Source organism: Fusarium tjaetaba (assembly GCF_013396195.1).
Source record: "Fusarium tjaetaba strain NRRL 66243 chromosome Unknown NRRL66243_c0000191, whole genome shotgun sequence".
Lineage (NCBI taxonomy): Eukaryota > Fungi > Ascomycota > Sordariomycetes > Hypocreales > Nectriaceae > Fusarium > Fusarium tjaetaba.
Window position 1 is genome coordinate 15,667 of NW_023501387.1, and position 20,340 is coordinate 36,006.

The following is a 20,340-nucleotide window of genomic DNA, read 5'->3' on the forward strand; positions in this document are numbered from 1 at the left end:
GGATATTGATGATATTCGTCCTCGATGAACTCGACGGCAACGTACATAGAGACAATACCACCCCAAGAAGTTAGCAATATCACCAGTTCTGCACCCAAAACTTAACAAACACTCACAGCCCTAACATCTGCAAAACAAAGAACAAGGCATGGACCCTCAATCTCTTCTCATGTCCTATCCCCTTTCAGGTATAGTCAATTGTGGCTCAAGGCCTCTCACCCCCGTCTAGAAAGGATCCGTCTCCTCATCTCCCCTTTTTTTAGCACAAGCAACGCTCTAAAGATCCCCATAATAATATAAGAGCCTGTAACATGGACTTGTTGCTGCCAGCTTTGCCAGTGACCAGTAAGCAGTAGCACTGCCAGCCAGCCCAAAGGCCGCCGCCTCATATCCCCTGCCTCTCTCTCACTGCCTCTGCCTCTTATTTTTTTGCTCTCCATTTCCAAGGACCCTCCCTCTCCCAGAGAAACCAAGGTTCAGCCCAAAAAGAAACGGACGGATAATCCCTTCCATTTCCCATCCCATTCGCTTCGTTTCGCTTGCTCCCTCTCCTTGTTTCTTCCTCTTTTTTCCCTTCCCTATCATTCCCCGTCAAAACCACCAAACAAAACCCACCCTCCCCCCAAATTCATCCTCTCTCCCCTTTTTGGATTGAGCGTGTCTTGGTTTCAGGCGCCCAATTCGTATTCGACAACAGAAATTAATGAGCTTGCTGGGCATCCTCTCGATCGAAACCTAATCTCCAAAACACAAAATAACGAAAAAAAACCGTTGAACCCGTTCATCATGCGCTTCTCAACCGCCATTCTCTTCGCAGGCAACGCCCTTGCCGCTGTCCAGCAAGAGTGTCTCGCCAACCACCACGAGGACCTCGCTGCCTTTGCTGACTGTGCCAACAAGGGCGCTCTCTCGTACTGCCTCGCCAACCTCAAGGAGACCGACGAGGCCGCCCTCAAGAACTGCTACACCTCTGCCGGCTGCTCCTCCGACGCCGCCGCCAAGGAGGCTCACTACACCTTCGAGCGATGCTCCGAGATCGCCAAAGCCGGCGAGCTCAAGAAGCGCTACGAAGCCGCTCCCATGCCCGCAATCATCCCCCGCGTCGAAGCCGCTGCTGCCATTACCGACGGCCCCAAGGCCACTGGTGAGCTCAAGAAGCGTGCCGCCGATACCTCGAGAGGAACCGACTGCTACACCACCTTCAAGAAGAGCACCGAGCAGTGCGACCTCGAGACCGTCTCGGATAAGACCAAGACCGCCACTTGCTACAGCACTGAGATCAGCACCAGCTCGTGCCGCGACGAGGTCATCTGCACAACCGATTCTTCCGCCGATGACATCTGCATGACCAAGAAGGAGATGGACACCGCTGGCATCATCATCGCCATCGTCTTCGCTGCTTCAGCCGCTCTTATGCTCGGCTACCTCACCTTCATGTGCTGCCGCGACCGCAAGGAGCAGAAGCGTCTTGTCGCCAAGTCTGAAGCCGTCGCCCTGGCCCGTGCCGCCACAAAGAAGCAGCGCGCTGCTCAGCGCCAGCCCCTCATCCGTAACGCCTCGGGCCAATCCGCCCCCGGCGCCGCCGGCAACCCCTTCCAGGACCGAATCTAGGCGGATCGGTCTCTTCGAGGGAGGGCTACGGGAACGAGGCAGCTTCACCGAGTCTCCGAAGAGTATTCGTTTCAAAATTGAGCTCTTCGGCTCGCCATGGAGCTGCCTCTTTCCAAGCACTCGCCATATCTTTATAATGCCTGTGTGAATGCCAGCTTGGGGGAAATATCCAAGGCTTGGAAATCTTCGAAGCCAAGGATGAAGTGTTTTTCGATACCTTGATATCAGGCCCGGAGGGGAACAAACCTTACATGACATGTTTGAGTATTTTGGAGCAATGGGAAAGGATAAAGTCTGCAACTTTGGTGCGCGAATGTATCTATTCATCTACCTTATGAAATGGGGACGGTCACAGCTAGACGTTGAATTAAAGTATTACGTGTGCTTCCATCCGGCCTCTCACATGTTGTTCATCTCCTAGCTTACCACAAAAATGGTCACACGCGGCACATATTCGCAGTGGCACCTGTTGAGGCGAGAGTTGTGATGGCTAAAAGGTTATGGCCAACACAATCCACTGGCGTTAGCAAGAGAAACCGCTAGGTTTGGCTGGTACTTCGAAGCTAATTGTTGTGGGCGGTGTTGGTCAATTATCGTCACGAACATTATTCACATTCACAGGCCAACTACACGCATTGCAAGGAGTCAGTCAGGGCTGATGGTACGTATGATCCGCTGCTTGAACAATACTCTTTCATTGAGCTCAGCGCTTTTTTTACGCTGTAGATTTCCTCATCGTTTTCCTTCCAACTGCAACATTTGGCAGCAAATCGCACCTGGGTATCCATGCAACATCTTCCTCTCGACTATTGGTAATATCCCGAATATACCTTCACATGAAGAAAATGAGCTAACACGTTGGGCTTAGCCGTCTTCCGTTGATGAAAAATGCCAGAATCTCATGCTCTCCGCTGGTGCTGCCTCGGTGGGCCAATCAGCTATATTGGAACTCACTCCGAATCTTTGGATTGTGATCCATTAACTGAAGGATCAAAACGATAAATGTCAGATACGTTCGACGAACCCCTCAGGTGTAAAGACGACCTCCCTCTTTTGTGACCTCCTAGCAAAGTGATAGGCTGATTACAACTTGCAGAAGGTTCGGGACCCAGAGGAGTGCTATCTCGCACCAGATCTCTGACAGACAAGGAATTCCAGCTAGTTTGTCGGCCCGCCTCACGCTGCTGAGACATTTCCTATATTCCCCCTCGCAGAGTTGCTTGACCGGCCACCGGGCTGCCAATCTCACCTGGAGCGCCGACGGGTCGATAAAATCCATCATTTAGATCGGGTTCCCATCGGACGGCGTGGCTAAAACCTCCACCATTCTGTCGGATAACTAGCGTACCGCCTCCGTTGTTGGGGTTTCCTTCGGTATCGCAAAGGTTGATGAGAATAGCTTCTGAGATACTGTCGCCTGATAGTGCCTCAATTCTTGACTTCAGGATTGAGAGGTCAATGTAACCTTCTTGGTCACCCGAGCCAGCGAGTTCCTGGCATGCCTGGCAGAGCATTGCGCGAAGTTGGGGGAAGCTAGGGTGTGATGCGGTTCGGAGAGAGTTGATTGCAGGAACAGGAGACATGCCAAAACCAGGAGGTGCACTTGGTGCGCCCCAGACAGGATTGTTGAGCCCAGGAGGAGGCAAAGGATGTCCACCGACACCAGGAGGGCCCCACGGATTCGGTGCCAGCGGAAACGCTGAAGCCAAGAAGGGGCTCGTGGTATAATCGGGCCTCGGCCCAGGTGGTTGGTTTCGCACCCCCATAATTCCTTCGACTTCGAGCGGCTCGTCATCTTCCAACAGAGCCCGGCTACCCAGATGTGCAGTTTCATCTTCCTTGTCGTCAGATGAGCGGCCAAGATTTATGCTTCCAGGACGCCCAATAGGAGCAGGTCGACCAATGGGTTGTGCTGGGGTTGGTGGCGCGTCAAATTGGAATGAACTTTGGCGATGATGCGTTGATGGGGGCATGTCCGTCGGTATCGGGAATCCATTCATGTCAAATTGATCGACTCCCGGCTGTGAGAACCCTGGTGGTATCGGCAAGGGAAATCCACGTCCAGCTGGCCCATTCATGCCAGGAGGAGGCATCATTGCACCAGGGCCGTGTCTAAACGCTGAAAAGCCATCCTGTGACATACGATTGGGGAAACCTGGTGGTGCGGGGTGGTGATGCAATCCTGGGGGCGGATGCATTCCCATAGGAGGTATCTGGAAAGGAGATTGTCCTGGTAGTCTCGGTTGTCCATTTGTTGGGGATACCGAGTGAGAATGCTGAGTGCTTGCGCTTCCGTGGCGCTGGCCAATTAGACCAGGGCTCATTATGGGTGTCATGGAATGAGGTGAAGGGTCTTGACTAGTAGACGAAGCTGTAGCGGATTGCGCTCCACTGTCTTGCTGCGAGAGGGTCCGAGGTCTTATGGGAGTCGGTGCTTTAGACATTACAGGAGTGGCGACCGGAATCTTTGGCGAGGCGTAGCTTGCAGGATTCGAAGGTTGTTGTGGAAGAGCTGCCGGAATCGGTACGGGATGCTGGGAACCACGCTTCGGGATTTGGATTGGTTGTGATGATTGACTTGCCGCCTTCTGGGCAGCTGCCTTCTCCTCCTTCAACTTCTCCTTAGCTTCTCGGGCTGCTTGGGCATCTTTCTGTGCCTTTGCAGCACGTGCTTCCTTGTCCCGCTTGTCGCGCTCTTGCTTGTCCTTCCGCTCCTGCGCCTCGCGCTCTTTTTCCTCCTTTTCTTTCTGTCGCTGTTCTTCCCTAAGCTTCTTCTCCTTTTCCTTGGCTTCGCGGGCCTTGCGGTCTTGTTCGGATCGCTCCTGAGCTCGGCGTTGTCTCTCTGCCTCCTTGCGTAGGCGAGCTTCTTCGTCGGCCTTCTTCTGCGCCTCCTTTAGCTTTCGTTTCTCTTCGGCCCTGGCTTTTTGTTCAGCGACCCGTTGCTTCTCAGCTTCTAGACGAGCAGCGTCTGCAGCAGCCTTCTCTGCCTCTTTACGCGCTTTCTCCTCGGCCAGTGCTTGCTTCTTCTGTGCAGCCCTGTCCTTCTTCTTCTGCGCATCTTTGGCCTTCTTAGCTTTCCTCAATTCGGATTCTCGATCTTCGGCCTCGAGCTCTTCTAGCAGCCTCTGCTGACGCTCCTTGGCGACTTTCTCCTTATACGCCGAGAGAACCCTTTGTTCAAACATTCGGGCGGCGAATATCTGGAACATGCGTCGGCCTTCCTCCATTCGTTGCTCCTCCGTCATTTGGTCCTGGCAGCAACACTCAGTATGGGACTGGGATGGTATCACAGAGGGGTTTGAGTATACCTCTTCCTCCTCATACTCCTCATCCTGACTATCATCAAAGTCATCTTCCTCGTCCTCTTCTTCGTCGTATTCGTCTTCTTCAGGAGGAGGATGATTATGTGGATTGGAGTATGAGCCATTAGGGTGACCGTAGCCCCTTGAGAAGTGTTCGCGGGCGTCTTCTTCCCGGGCCATCCTACGTTCGGCAAGCTGTTCCATCATTTCGATAAACCGCTTGCCGTCGTTTTTCAGGAGGTCATCCGCCACGGTGAGAATACCACCTAAGTCCATGTTACCATATCTGCGGAGAAGTGAATCAAGAAGCTGCGTACCCTTGACTTGGAGGCTGTTGCCAAACGTCAAGAAATCGGCGACGTCCCGTTCATGTGAGTTTTGATATTCTTCGGGAGGTTCGTCGTCGCTGTAGTCATCGTCCTCCACTTCGTCTTCACTGTAAACCTCCTCCAGCTCGTCCTCATCTTCGTCGTCTCCCACATGTTCGACTATTCGACCGCGCGATGGCGGGCGGCCGGTATAACTTGATGGCAGACCCCGGGGCGGTCTTAGAGCGAAATCTCGAGCTGATGGTAGCATTGGTGGTCCCTCGCCTTGGTTTGCGAATTGTTCAAGTTCCAGATAATAGGCATCGTAGAGGCCTTCCAGTTCTTCCTCAATTGCATTTCGCTTCCGTCCGCATACAGTGCAGCTGCATGTATGCTTCTGTTGCTCCTTCATCTTCTTCAGAACGGCATCCTTCTCGACTTTGACCAAGGATTTCCGCTCATCTTCACCCAATCCAAGCCAGAACGCTTTTATACGTTCGCGCTCCTCTTGATTGCTAGTGCTCCATATCTTATCGCGTGACATTCCAGGGCCTTGCGACGAGTGCGATTGGGGCTCAGATTCAACAGTTTCGGGTACAGGTGATGTAGGATCGGCATTCCCTCCCTTCTTCTTTTTCTTCTTGTTCTTCTTCGATTTTGAATCCGAAGGGAGGTGTCCATTTGTAGTTGGGCCTGTTAATTCGCTCGCCAGGACATACTCATGCTCGTCGTCGCTTTCAACCTCTTCATGATCGGCGGGACCACGGCCTGAGGTAGACCCAGTGCGTGCACCACCACTCGCGACATTGTCGGTATGTCCATTCGCAGCCTGTTGTGCGGCTTTTAGAGCAGCCTTCTGTCTACGCTTCTGCTTCTTGCGGTTGACTGTTGGAGCAGGGTCATTGTCGGGGTTGGAAGCCTCTAGTGGGGGGGCACTGGCTTTAGCAGTTGTGGGGGTCGGAGGCAAAGAAGACTCAGAGGTAGCGCCCTTAGGTACGGTGATAAACTTGGAGCCATCCTTGTTGGTGTATTTTGCCGTATTTCGTGGTGATACCGGAGTTTGGGCGGCCGGTCGTTGGTTGTTGGCCGGCATGATAGGTTACGGGAGCTGAGCAGTCGAGGGCATGAAGATGCTGTGCGCGACACGTGTCTGTCGATGGGAGGACGGTGTATGAGGAATATGGTTCTGTAATACGCGAGAGCGTGTCAGCTTGGAAGCGGAGGGTATCGCGCGTGTCAAGACGGTGAAGTCGTGGTCGTTAGGCGGCTGCGGGCACGTTGCAAGTGGAGGGTCTCTGGGGGCGGCTCAAAATGAGGCACTCACAGTCGGAGAGCGAGCGGCCAAGGTCAGGGTTAGGTCAGCGATGACGCCTGCGGGGAAGGGGCCCAATTGATTGATTGTTATTGCTGCTGTAATAAAATCGTAAGCGCAGTCGGAGGGTTTTATAGATACTTCGGATTGAAGATAAAAGAGTGCGGAAATGTCGTAGCGTTCTTTGTCTGGTGTTGTTTGATGCTTCGAGGCTCAAGGCTCAAACATAGATGGATGGGACGGTAGAAGTCACTCTTTGGTGGAGTTGCATAGCACCTGTACTTTCTCATGCAGCCGAACCTGCCCAGCGACACTGTGATGTGGTCAGGCACGCATCTGATTGACGGGATGTGCCCCGCTATTCCCCTAGCCTGGTGTAGCCTGGTGTGATCTCGCACGTGATGTTGAGATCTGGCGATTTGGTTTGTTTGTGCCTTGCTGAGGGTGGGGTTACAAACAGCAACCTTGATGTCAACGTCACTCGTCTCGGGGCTACCCTGAACCTGGGGTTGAAGCAACAGAGACAATCAATTCTTTGTTTGGCAATCATTGAAGACCCAATTCGTGTATTTTTTATTTCTTTACTGAAGGCTGAGTCATTATTATTTCTTGTCTGTTGCTCAATTGTGCGTCAAAGGCTTCCAATATGCATAGCGAAGCAATCGTGAAGTGCATTACTGGTCTGACCATCATATTGACCTCGTGACTTAAAGTCCTCTAGGATCTGTTCTTTGCTTTTCTACCACTTCTAGATTCAAGAAGCAATCAATAATTCAATTTATGACAGGACTGTGACAGGACCAGTGCATGTTTGACAAACATATTACGGCTTGGTTATTAACGGTGGGAAAACATCCGTTCCGTCTTTGCGAGACGATCAATACTCTATACACACAATATTACCGGGGAGCAACCAAGGCAGATCACCGTCAGAAGTATCAGGCCCGAATTAAGATCTTCACATCTCATGCCGATGTGCAGAACAAATTTGGACACCAAACTCGTCATCCACAGGCACCACGATGGTTGCCGACGCTGTGCAACATTCAACTTGGCCAGCACAATCGCGCAAGAGCCACATAACCCTCATAGACTCGACTCTATCTCTCCTTTCAACAGCTGGATGAGACCATGTGGAACAAAACTACGACATACATCTCGGCGCGCAAACCCATGTGTGTGTGACAGAATGCCAAATTGAGACGATGCCGTGTTGCCCCTTGTCTATGCATGTTGCAAACGACGGAGGACAGCATCGAAGGGAGAGGACGACGCAACATGTTTCGGCTATTTGTCCATACATAGACCAAGGATTCCCAATTGCTGAAATCTGCCCGTACAAACGCCGCTTGGAGTAGCACTCACATTGAATCAGAGCTGATCGGAAGGGTAAACGGATGCGATCTCTGCCCACCAGACGAGGAGAATATGCAGGTAAGACTCAAGCAGCCATCACGACGCTGACAGCCATGCATGCATTATTGGGACGAAGGATCGTGGCATCACTTGCAAACACCACCGCAGCCTTGTAGGGCAGTGAGTTCATCGCCTACTGTGACATCGGCCACGAGGCATCGTTGTTGCATTGGATGTAAGCAGGCAAAGACAGTGAGACGGGTCAACTAGCTCATCGGGTATGGCCGTAGAGTATGCTGTCATCATTCGTGAAGGATCCACGCAGGTGAGAATTGAAGTTTTTCTGCACTAACGTCAGAGAAGAAAACGACATTGAAGGGACGTTTGCAGACATCTATACGAACGTCAGCAATGCGGACCGCCGGCGCAACTCACCAACACTGAGATCCTTCTCACGGAATCCATATTGCCATGCTATTAGCGTGAGGGAGCCAAGATGGAGCACATTAACGGGATCGTCCACAAAATGGTCGAGTTGATCTCATCCAATGCCCTCAAGCAGCATGGCATGAAGTCTTGAGACACGAGCTAGGGTTCAGTTGCTAGTTAGTTATTTCTATTTCTAGGGGACTTTTCCATCATCGCTGCACAACGGGCAATAAGCGTCAGTGCTAAAGCAGTAGTTCGTCCTGCCCCTTGGTTTCCAGGGCTCCAGGGCTCCAGGGCTGGTCTGGTTCCTGTTTTTAGCTTACCGGCTGGCGGGTGTGGGTTAGTCTGCACAGCCTCAAATGGCGGCGGCCATGCATTTTTGCATCCTGGCAATGAGATTGGCTGGCATGACGAGCATCTCAGAGCCCAAATGTTTAATCCTCCGAGTAAAGACAAGGGCACTTTTGATGTGGATCTGTTGATATGCTTGTCTAGATCTGAATTCTGTCGTTACTGTCGTATTGAAGGACACCTTGGCCCTGTCGCCCATGGAAGCTATCGATGCAGAAACAAAACACAAACAGCTAATTCGTTGAACGAGATATGAGCATTGAAGATGATAGAATGGTCCGTGAGTTTTGTTTGCCTTGGCGGAGTTGAGTTGAACTGAGTCTGAGTCCGAGAGGCTCCATGACGACGAAACTCTCCACCGACTTCTGTTTACCTAATTGAATCTCTAGTGAGGATTTATGACGGCTGCCGAAGCGGAACGGCACTGCAATTTTGTTCCCAAACCGACCCTTCCTTTAGTATTCAGATTCTTCCCATTGAGCTGGTACAGGGCGGAGAATGTCAGAATTAACCGAGCTGGCTTCAATCATATTACTTGTTTTGGATATACAGTTGTGGATGCTCCGCCACAGCACAGGGGGCTTTGCTTGCTTGCTGTTTGCTGCAAGTCGCATCAATAATGATCAACTCATGATGGGATGGGCTATGCTAATCAGATGCTGCTGATAAAAAAACCTCCAATTGAAGACCCTGAGTGACTTTTCCCAAAGCTACGTAGTCAGAATGTCAGAAGATGCCGTTGTAACGATCCATTCTCCGGCACATCTCGTGTACCTTAATCCATGTCGATCAACAACCACAGACTTGCCGTAGCATGCAACAAGAAGCAACTCATGCTGTCGAAGCCCACTTTGTTATAATCCGCGGTCCACTCAAGCTGCCCAGCTGTCACAGAACCTGCCCGTACTAGAGAACTTTCAGGGCTGTCGTCCTCCACTACTCCGTAGACCTCACCTCATCATCCTCAGCTAAAAAAGGTGCCCCCCGGACCTGGTTTCTACGTCCAAGGTCCACATGGTCTACCCGTTAAGGGAGCACCTCAGTACAGTGAGTACAGTGCAGCAGTGTAGGTAGGCAGTCAGTGAGTCTGTCGGGCTCTCCACCATCACCGATGCCACCACCGTCGCCGTCGTAAACAAGCCGGGCTGTTCCAACAATAGAAAAGAGGCTGCCTCTCTAGCTTTAGATCTGCCGCGTATAGTATAACTAAACGTTAGGTTCTTGGGGATATCTTTAATTGGTATCAGATTATCGATCTATTCATTCCTTAACATCTTGAATGACTCGTTTCATCTTTTCTTTCTACTCTGCACAATCTTCAGAACCTGATGCACATCAGCCCAGCCCAGTCCGCCTCAGCTCCATTTTAGACTGAGGCTAACTGACTAAAGAAACAGGTCGGTCTGACAAAAAAAGAACAGCACCACCTCACCACAGTCCTTGACTGTCCTATCATCTCGGTCAATCAATCATCAGTCCTGCCCGTTATTCTTGGTCTCGTATTCCCAACCCATTAAACATCATTCTTTCATCTTCTTTCTTGTTTCTCTACTATTCTATCTATCCATTTTTTGAAGAACTTGTTCATCCAACCATCGGCCTGGCACCCGCTCCGTCCTAGACATTTACTCTCACCATTAAAAACGCGCTGATCTCACTGCACAAAGCCAGGACTGCACTGCACTGCATTAGTACCCTGGCAGCTGAACCGTATACTAGCACAGTATTTACGTACCGCCTGCACCTGGCCCGGCTTGTCCTGTCCTGGCTGGTTCCATCTGGCCCTGTCCTCCTCGCTCCACGTCCGCGCGCTCATTCAGGTCCGGACGTCCCTTGTTACTTTACTCACCCATCCAACGATTCTCTTACCAAAAAGTCCGTTGGCCAAAAAAATAAGGGGTCCTATCCCAGATCTCGACGACATTTCTCTGACCGAACCGACCTTACTCTCCAATTAATCATCATCACCTTCATATCACCCAATCCAGCCCTATCCAATCCCTTTCGGCCTAGCTTAGCTTGTTCCTGTTGTTATCACCGCGACGACGCCCTCGTGAACGCTGTAGCTCGTTGCTCTTCCACCCATAATCAATCGACGGCAACGATTAACCGACGCATCACCCAGATCTGGGGCCCGTAGCAGACTCCAGATCCGATTCCCTCCTACGATTAGTCTCGAAACGTCATCATCACGCAGCCTCGAGGCCATATAACTCAGTCATCATGAGCGCAAATCCTAGCAACGTTATCCGCAGGTACGACTTCATCGCGCTCCCAAGCTCCGCTCCCCATCCGGCCCCAAAACGATGCTCCTCCCTGCCATACCAATCATGACATGCCCAGGATTTTTGAAGATCAATTAGATTGCTAACAACGTACCGTAGGAAGTTGGTCATTATCGGTGATGGTGCCTGCGGCAAGACCAGTCTGCTGAGCGTATTTACGCTAGGTTACTTTCCTACAGTGAGTCCTCCAATTCTACAAATCGTCATCAAAACTTACTAACCTGTTTGCAGCATTATGTGAGCCTCGACCGTAACCCCTTGCGACGACGATTATTGACTTCGTATTATATAGATCCCCACAGTCTTTGAGAACTATGTGACGGATTGTAGAGTGGACGGCAAGTCCGTCCAGCTTGCTCTATGGGATACCGCTGGCCAAGAAGACTACGAACGATTACGACCGCTTGCCTACTCAAAAGCCCATGTCATCTTGATAGGATTTTCCGTCGACACACCAGATTCCCTTGACAATGTTAAGCACAAGGTACGGCCCCCTCGGCATGCGGTATGCGCTTAGTGATGAACCCTGGAAAGCTGACGTGTTTCTCGTGCAGTGGATTGAGGAAGCCACCCGCCTGTGCACCGGCGTTCCCATTATCCTCGTTGGTCTTAAGAAGGATCTTCGAGAGGACCCCGTCGCGATCGAGGAAATGCGCAAGAAGTCGATGCGTTTTGTGTCTGAACATGATGGAGAGGCAATTGCTCGGGAAATTGGCGCGAAGCGATATCTTGAATGCTCCAGCTTGAGCGGCGAAGGCGTCGACGACGTATTTGAGGCTGCCACTCGTGCTGCTCTGCTGACCTTTGAGAAGGGCGAGGGCGGCGGTTGCTGCGTTGTGCTGTAAAACCGTCAGCCAGGCGCCTTCGAACGAACCACCATCCACACCACTTGGATGTACTCACGCACAACACCAGGGACACCATGCAGCTGTTCCTAGGTTTTATTTTTAAGCGATCGATCACCACTTCGCCTCGGCCGCAATATCAACATATGTTCAGACAACTGGAGACGAGTGTAGATTTTTGGATCATCAGGGAATCAATTTAGGATATAGAGGATTTATTGCTCGGCGCCCCAGGAGGACATCTTCCTTTCTTATACTCTACACTCGCTCACTCTCAAAACTCATCATCACGGAATTGATGCTAAAGGCAGCATCACATTCCGGCGTTTCGGCCGACCCGATCCTATTTACTATCTATTTATTCCACGGCCGATCTTCGCCCAAATGCCGGCATCCTCACTATCACGTTTCCTTTCAGGCGTTGTTATTCAGCAGACAATCAACATGTAAAGACTCGCTCATTGAGTCTTCTCGACACAAACAAGTGACTACCATCTAGCCATACGCACCCTCATTTTTATTACGATCGAAGTGTACTTTGGATCTGTTTCGAATACTGGCCATGTTCTCTTACCTGTCACTCGTAATATCTGAGCGGAGTTGCAGAAACATCTTTTATATACTTGGCATCCTGAGGAGACAAAAATCAGAGAGGAGCAAGGTGCATGGGCAGAAAGGAGGACACTTGCATGATTTGGTTCGAGCGGGTTAAGATATGCATATTCACTCTCTGTATTAATAATCGAATAGCGGCATAGAACTGGCTTTGTCGAGCGTTGGGAAGATGAGAGTGAATCAATGATATGGATTAAGATGACGGGAGATTGGCGCTGTCGTTCACGGACCTGATACTTAATGAGAGTGATGATCTTTGCATCTAATGTGGTTCATACATAATTAAGGTAGCGATCTTTCACGACGTCTTTGAAAGGATCGAGTGACCTCAAGTGGTATCTTGCCTTCCCTTGGATGGACTTCATTAAGAATCGTAAACATTGGCTTTCTAATTCCTGTCATCTGGAAGCTGCCTTATCATACATACAGTACACGTTCTATTAAAAACAATTTTTTCCCCCCGGTCGAAGCAGTAAACAAAGCTTTAATCGTTGTTCCTCTTCCACTCGTGGTTCCAAGCGTTCTTAGCTGGGTGGTCTGTTTGGTAACGAGCATACTCAATGGGAATTGCGTCAAGACCCCAAACACCCTTCTTTTCCATGGCAACACGGTACAGGTAGCCCTCGTCTCTGTTTCCTGGGCCAGCTGTTTTGCGCAGCTCTTCACAAGCATTGTACATGCCGCTGAAGATGCGGGAGCGTTCCTGCTCAGTTGCTAGATGCTGCTGTCGACGGAAGAGTTGCCAAGCGCGGTGGATGGTCCAGTGGCGGAGGTATCGAAGACGGGCCATTCGTAGAGGAGGGGGAGCGGGAGAGAACATGTTTTGGCGCAGCGTGCGGATGCGGTAGAAGTTTTCGGATTTAGGAGCTGCGTGCTTTCGGCGGGGAGGGACCTTGCCGGCATTGGGGTTCTTCGGCGCGGCCTTGGGAGGTGTGCGAGAAAGCATATTCGTTGTGGTAGAGAAGAGACGGGTCGTTTGCGACGTAGAAGCAGGCTGGCGGGTAAAAAGCCCGCGGAGAGAGAATATTGAAGACATCGTAAGGTTTAGCGATGCGAAGTAGGCGGGGGAAGTCTCAAGTTGTTGACCAAGTCATAAATATTCAGGACAATTGTATTGTAACAATGATACAATCGATTAAAATTGCAAAGGAATTCGCGGTAATGATCGTTCGGCGGTTCGATTCGTCTTAATTCTGTGTAGAGAAAGAGAAAGGCTCAACGGACTGTTGTGCCCCGACTTGTGTGCATTGACTGGCTTGTTCTCGGGCCTGGCGCAGGTTTTCCTGAATCAAATGATCGTATGGTTTGAGTGCGTCTCGGCAATCACACAACACGGGCAAGTTGTACTCAACACTTGGGTTGAATATGTCGTATTGGAAGGTTTGCTCATTGTAGAGTCTCCAGATGTTCTGCACGAGGAAATTGTTAGCTTGATTCGGTTCGGGTAAATATTTGACCGCGTCCAACTTCAACCCAGACTTAAAAGGCTTGTCATAAGACGTTGGTGCCTCGAGTCCCTGGAACCATTGCTTGGATTAAGGCTCAAATCGAATTTAAAATATGAGTAGTCCTGGAAGGTTGGAGACTTACCGATGAGGGCCCCTGATTTTCGTAGATAAAGAGTTCTCGACGATTCCCAGAATGGAAATGCTCCCACGCCATTGTTTCCAGCTGCTGGTTCCAAAGACCTGCAAGAGCTTGCAGTGACAAACCGGTGGAAGTTGTGAGAAGGTTCTCTAGATCTGGCGACTGAACATCTCCGTGGACTTCAGGCACATCTTTGAGTCGAAGTATAAGCCACGCAAGCTCTTGTGTCATTGCATGTTTGCAAATCCAGGCTTTGGTGGTTTGGTATGGAAATGTACCCCTTTGGGAAAGCCATCTCCAATCCTCTAGGATGATTCTGAAAGCATCGGAACATATCACCTCTCTCGAGCGTAGGGCTTCATGTCTCGGGAGGTCGGCTTGGTGAGACCTACCGAGATGGTGATGCATCAAGCCGATAAACAATTCCGAGGCTGGTTTCCAGAGGGCCATGAGGCGTAGCTTGTGCTCCGAGGAACTTCGAGGTACTTGGCCTTCATATGAGAAGTTCATAACGCTCGGCATGACATTCAGTCCTTCAGTGAAGGGCAAAGAGTTCGAGTATCGGAAAATAAAGGTTCCAGGGGAGTATCCGAGAAACCACCTCCCACATCGCATGAATGCATACTGAATGACTCGGAAGGTTTCAAAATGATCTCCCATCATGACCTGGACCTGCCTCGCTAGCTCCCTCGGGTAACTGTAGATGAGCATGCTCAGAACGTCCCTCGGATCAAAATATCGGCAGGTCTTATCGGCTTCCAGTATATACAAGAGCTTTGGCCAGGCTGTATCATGAAGCTGCTTGTGGTTCTCCATGATAGTGTTGCGAACCTCTTCCGGCAAGCTGGGGGCTGGTATCTCAGCTGTCTTAAGCAGATCATAGCATGCCTGGTAAAACCCTTGGTTGTCCACACTCTTAGCCACCATTACCTTGAGGTGAGCCTCGATAAAACTGTATCGTTGCTCTTCGGACTGTGGTGCATTCATGTGACGGATGAGGTAGCCGTGTGAGCGAAGAAACTCCCCAGGGTCAAGACGAGACTGGAGGCCCCGGCGGCACCTATCACAAGCCTTCCGATCCTGACCACATTGGGGACGACCACTTGCCGGGCGGCCACGGCCGGCCCTTCGAGTTCCTCGCTGCACTGGCATCTTGAGACAATAATACAAGTGTTGGTACAAGTTTGGTCTGCAAGAACATCTGGTTAGAATACCCAAAAAGATCGGTCTGAAGGGGACGAGGATGGGAAGATACATACGAGAAAGGAGAAATAGAAAGAGAAAGGCGGTGTATTAGGAAAATCAAAACAGTAAGGAAAGAAAAGAAAGAAAAGAGCAGGGTTCCTTTTCTATGCTTTATATATGCTAAAGCTAGACTCACTTTTGACTTTTTTGTTCGCGAATAAACTTCTGGATATTCACGAAACTTAAGTAGGTAGGTAAGTTCGGGTTGCCACCTTCAGAGAAACAAGAAGACTTCTGAGTCCAGACTTCCGTGCCGTGCAAGTCAGTGTAGGCTCGGTACCTTAAGGCTGTCCATCTAATCCCTTTAGCACCTTTCTTCACTGTCTAAGGTGATCTTGCCCCCTGAAGGCCACCACCATTGGTCCATTACTAAATCAAATGGTGATAAAATCAAAAACAGGATGGATTGACTCTTCAACTTGGTCATCAGAAGAAGTCACGTTTTGAAGCATTGCTGAGACTGGAACTCACTCGAGAAGCAGCTGTTGTTTAACAGAATATGGGCCTAAACCAAAGACGAAGGTAGATCCTCCAAAAGAACCCCTTGAAAACCAAAAGAGTCCCTTGGACGCTTTGGCAGTGGGCTCCTACCCAACGAACTTAGAAGCAATAGAGATTACTGGACATATATGGCAAAATTGAACGCAGAAAGGTCTGTGGTAGCGTATATGAAAAAACGGAATTGGAAGTATATCGTTGCCTAGAACCTTGACTTAAAAATCACTATAGGAGTCGGTAGGTAAGGACTTGATTTTTGTGATACCTCACTGCCCCTAAAGACGCCTATTTGACAAAGAAAAAGTTCGAGATAGGACTGAAATGAAATAACATGATAGATGTACATTTGTCTCTTTTGTGGTGGTAGTATTGATAGACGCTGCAAGAAAAGGGGTACCGATGACCTTCGACATCGTGAACCTGGAGCCTAAGCCACCCAATAAGAAAGTGTAACGGATACAGTTTTTGCGCTAATTAACTAAGATATTGGATAGGCAAGTAGCTTTCGTTTTTGAACGTAAATTCATGAGTGTCAAGTCATCTACTGGTCGTAACTCGATCAAGCTTTGATATCTTGCCCACAGATTCACTGACACTGCCGCCCGTCTCACCTGACTTTCACACGGACTGACAGTTCCAACTTATTCACGTATTGAATTAGTATAAGTTCTCCCACAAGCTTCTATTGTTTCCCTTTCACCACAAACAAACCTTTCCTCACACACCAACAAACTCATCACACACCTCCCTTCACCATCACCACATCCATCTTCACACGTATAAAAGTGCCTTACAAGGTATTTGGCAAACATATTTCACGGATACAAGCAGTCACTTAACCCAAAGAAACAGATAAACAAAATGGACAGCCGTTACGCCTCCAGCACCCACTCATCTTCGGATTCTGAGCCTGATAATGCCCCTCAGGCCAATGATTATCGGGTCCGACGCCGAGCCCAGGAACGTTTATGGGTACCTGGCGCTTCCGAAAATAGGTCCAGACTAGCACCCCAGGACCTAGAGGATGTCCCGCTTGAGGATGACAACTCTGACCAGGGAGAGCCTGAGGAAGGGTACGAGATCCTCGACGGGGCGCTTGTTCGGGGGGCGATGCACCGAGATCGCTCCATGAACGAACTCGCCCCTGACGAGGACTCCGATGACGATGAGCCCTCCTCTGAGGAGCTCCAGTTCGACGACGCTGGAGCGGTTGGGTACTTTAACGCGATGCTCAGCGAGACTGAAGAGGAGCATAGCCAGAGGTATGATTTGTAACATCTCTTTGCTCTTATCACTCGGAGCCATCTAAGTTTATGAACATGCAAAGCTAACTCATGATAGCACCTCTCAGCTTATCCAGAACCCTTCTGGCACAGACGTCCCTCAGGGGGTTCTTGCTGCAACCGCCCAGATTGCGCAGGACAACCTCGCCAGGTCATACGACAACCTCGCCGGCGGACTTACCTACACTGCCCAGCGTGCCCAAGATGCCATGGCGACCACTGCCCAGGTAGGGGGTCATCTAGCTGAAGGGGCCTGGCGTGCTGGCAACGGTGTCGCGATCTGGGCTCAAGAACGATGGCCCAACATGCCTCGTGTCATCAACCGTAGAGTGTTGGGTTCTCTGGTTGAGATTGTGATGGAGGGTGTTCAAGCCTTGCCACCTTCGGACTCTATCATCCGCCCACAAGGACGGCGATGAATTAGGGGGCCAAGGTAGGCCATGGCTTTCTGTCGCTACAAGTGACGGATTGGTTGCAGCTATTTGGCTCTGGAAGCCACTGGACGTGGGAATTATAGGAGAAAAGTCTTTTGCTGTTTTTGTGTCCTTCTTTTGCGGATGATACCATTATATTAGGGCAAACAGAGCATTCAGCATGGCGCTCGGAAAATGGAGCATGGAATTTGCAGGCGAAAAGTTAATCAGGATCCTTTGTTAATGAAGGGACAGGAGGAAGCATTTGGGATCACGCATCAAGAGCCGGCGTATACAGAACAAAATTGCTTTATTATGCAAAATACCATTGTACCATCAACCAAGTACAATAAACTCCAAGTCACATGCCGTAATCCTTTATCCATTTTGAACCATATCATCATTAGTGCTCGTGTGTCACGTTATTGAGATCCCTGAATTCACCGCGTAGGCTCTCGATCCCTTCCGCCTTGACCTCGTCGACAAGCTTGACCACCTCAGGGGCAATGACGTTCTCATCAAAGCCGAAGTATTTGTAGGCGTCCTTACCAGGTAGTGACTTGCCGAAGGTAGTCATTGAGTAGCCAGCATCGGCGTATCGCTCCCAGCCGTTGACGGCGTAGGCCTCAATCACAACTCGAGGGGCGTTGGAGCGGTATTGAAGGACTTGACGTTTGTACTCGAGGGGTTGGGAGTTGAAGAGACGCTGGCAAGGGAACGAGACCACACGAGCCTTGATGCCGAACTTCTCCTTGAGGACCTCGCGGGTTTTAACGGCGAAGACCATTTCCGCACCGACACCGATGAGTGTAACGTCGGCATCCTCCTCCTCGATGAAGACATAAGCACCCTTCTGAACACCTTCGCGGCTGGAGTGCTCAGGGTACTGCTCGAGGTTCTGACGGGAGAGCGAGATGATAGATGGGGTGTCCTTGGCCTCGAGGGCGGTGATGAAGGCACCGGCCGTCTCCTCGGTATCGCAAGGTCGGATGTAAAGGAGGTTGGGCATGGAACGGTACAGAGCAGGGAGAGCAATCGGTTGGTGGGTTGGGCCGTCTTCACCGGTACCGATCGAGTCGTGAGTGGCAATGTGGATGGCTTGGAGGTTCTGAAGAGCGCCCATACGGACACCAGGGGCGGCGTAGATGTAGAACATGAAGAAACTTGAGGTGACAGGGAGAATCGTGCCCTTGCCGTAAGCAGCGAGACCGTTGGAGATTGAAGCCATCGCATGTTCACGAATACCCCAGTGGATGTAACGGCCGGAGTAGTTGCCATTGATGCCGCAGGTAGTCTTAAGGTCGGGCTGTTACTGTGTTAGTGACAGGCTACTGGCCGTGTCAGGGGGACTTACGTGTTGGAAGTCAACCTTGTCCTTCCAGATCATGTTGACAGAGGGTGACAGGTCAGCTGTGCCGACCATGAAGTTCTTAAGTTTCGCAGCCAGGGGGTTACAGATGATACCTGCAGACTTTCGGGAAGGTGTAGGAGCAGTAGGGAACGACTCCTTGGCAGGAATGATGCTTCGCCAGTCATCAGTAAAGCGGCCTTCGACACGCTTCATGAACTCCTCATGAAGATCAGGATACTCCTTGCTGTAGGCGTTAACAAGGCTCTTCCAATCCTCGACGAGGCGGTCACCACGAGTCTTGCGGTCGCGGAAGAAGTTGTAGACCTCATCAGAGACGACGTAGTGCTTCTCAGGGTCCATGCCGAAACGTTCCTTGACGGCCTTGACACCATCGGGGCTGAAAGCGGCACCGTGGGCTTTGGCGTCGCCGGCAACCTTGCTACCAACTCCGATGACAGTGTGAATATTGATGAAAGTGGGCTTGTCGGTGCTGGCCTTGGCTTTGAGGAGGGCCTTGACGATACCCTCGACATCGAAGCAGCCGTCCTCGATCTCGATAACATCCCAGCCACAGGCGCACATCTTGGCGTTGACATCCTCGGTGTTGCAGAGGTCGACACTACCGTCGCAGGTAATCTGGTTGTTGTCGTACATAACGACAAGGTTGTTGAGCTTCCAATGGCCAGCCAGCTGAATAGCCTCAAGGGCAACACCCTCTTGCAGACAAGCATCCCCGATCATGCAGTAAGTCATGTTGTTGATGAGATCGTAGTTAGGCTTGTTGTAAGTTGCCGCAAGGTTTTTAGTCGCCATGGCGAGACCGACAGCGTTGGCGATACCTTGTCCAAGGGGACCGGTCGTCACTTCGATACCCTCATGCTCAATCTCAGGATGACCGGGCGCCAATGAGTCGTAGTTGGATGAGTGGTAGGACTTGAGGTGCTCGAAGGTCATGGCCTTGTAGCCTGTGAGATGAAGGAATGTGTACTGGAAGAGACATGTGTGGCCGTTGGAGAGGACGAAGCGATCGCGGTTGAAGTAGTCAGGGTCGTTGGGAGAGTACTGCATCACGTACTTCCAGAGGGCGAGGCCAATGGCCGCCATACCCATAGCTCCTCTGTAAGTTGGTCAGTAAATGCCATATTTTGTCTTTTAATACTTTGTAAGTCTTACCCAGGATGGCCGCCCTTGAACTGCTCGCAAAGATCAGCGATCAAGCAGCGAAACTGCCGCAGGGCAAGGTCAATTGTCTCTGCATCATCGTTCTTGATCAACTTGACCACGTTGGAAAGAGCTACAGGCTCTTCCTGTGTCTCTGGGGTGATTGCGCTTGGTGCCATCTCGGACCGGATCTGGGACTCTGTGATGCTCTTACAAGACGAGTTAATGATGAGTGCAGTTGAGAAACATCGACAGTGCCTCTTGAGTTATAGAGATTTCGAAAAGACATCTTTTGCGCGTGATCTTTCTCATAACGACGGTGATATTCGTTGTGGCCATGGCGGACCGGGTTACCCCAACAGGGCAGGGGAAAGCGCCTTGGGGGATA

The 20,340-nt window shown here is 50.7% G+C and overlaps 7 protein-coding genes across 7 annotated transcripts; 3 read left to right on the forward strand and 4 right to left on the reverse strand.

Annotated features, from left to right (window-relative positions):
- Positions 1-786: 786 nt before the first annotated feature.
- FTJAE_8709 (adenovirus e3 region CR2 domain protein) lies at positions 787-1,611 on the forward strand (the record flags this gene model as incomplete). The annotated part of the gene is made up of 1 exon (XM_037355554.1): positions 787-1,611. The coding sequence occupies one exon, from the start codon at positions 787-789 to the stop codon at positions 1,609-1,611; it is 825 nt and encodes a 274-aa protein (XP_037204202.1).
- Positions 1,612-2,807: 1,196 nt separating this feature from the next.
- FTJAE_8710 (h-caldesmon) lies at positions 2,808-6,314 on the reverse strand (the record flags this gene model as incomplete). Its single annotated transcript, XM_037355556.1, has 1 exon — positions 2,808-6,314. One exon carries the CDS (start codon positions 6,312-6,314, stop codon positions 2,808-2,810), a length of 3,507 nt encoding a protein of 1,168 aa, XP_037204203.1.
- Positions 6,315-10,892: 4,578 nt separating this feature from the next.
- On the forward strand, positions 10,893-11,799 carry FTJAE_8711 (GTP-binding protein rho2; the record flags this gene model as incomplete). The annotated part of the gene is made up of 5 exons (XM_037355557.1): positions 10,893-10,924; positions 11,054-11,132; positions 11,186-11,191; positions 11,247-11,438; positions 11,509-11,799. The coding sequence occupies 5 exons, from the start codon at positions 10,893-10,895 to the stop codon at positions 11,797-11,799; spliced, it is 600 nt and encodes a 199-aa protein (XP_037204204.1).
- A 1,099-nt stretch (positions 11,800-12,898) lies between these two features.
- Positions 12,899-13,450, reverse strand: FTJAE_8712 (RING finger domain protein; the record flags this gene model as incomplete). Its single annotated transcript, XM_037355558.1, has 1 exon — positions 12,899-13,450. The coding sequence occupies one exon, from the start codon at positions 13,448-13,450 to the stop codon at positions 12,899-12,901; it is 552 nt and encodes a 183-aa protein (XP_037204205.1).
- A 151-nt stretch (positions 13,451-13,601) lies between these two features.
- Positions 13,602-15,153, reverse strand: FTJAE_8713 (ring finger; the record flags this gene model as incomplete). Its single annotated transcript, XM_037355559.1, has 2 exons — positions 13,602-13,943; positions 14,005-15,153. The coding sequence occupies 2 exons, from the start codon at positions 15,151-15,153 to the stop codon at positions 13,602-13,604; spliced, it is 1,491 nt and encodes a 496-aa protein (XP_037204206.1).
- A 1,452-nt stretch (positions 15,154-16,605) lies between these two features.
- FTJAE_8714 (uncharacterized protein) lies at positions 16,606-17,446 on the forward strand (the record flags this gene model as incomplete). Its single annotated transcript, XM_037355560.1, has 2 exons — positions 16,606-17,006; positions 17,086-17,446. The coding sequence occupies 2 exons, from the start codon at positions 16,606-16,608 to the stop codon at positions 17,444-17,446; spliced, it is 762 nt and encodes a 253-aa protein (XP_037204207.1).
- Positions 17,447-17,843: 397 nt separating this feature from the next.
- Positions 17,844-20,131, reverse strand: FTJAE_8715 (transketolase; the record flags this gene model as incomplete). The annotated part of the gene is made up of 3 exons (XM_037355561.1): positions 17,844-18,746; positions 18,795-19,908; positions 19,965-20,131. The coding sequence occupies 3 exons, from the start codon at positions 20,129-20,131 to the stop codon at positions 17,844-17,846; spliced, it is 2,184 nt and encodes a 727-aa protein (XP_037204208.1).
- Positions 20,132-20,340: the final 209 nt, after the last annotated feature.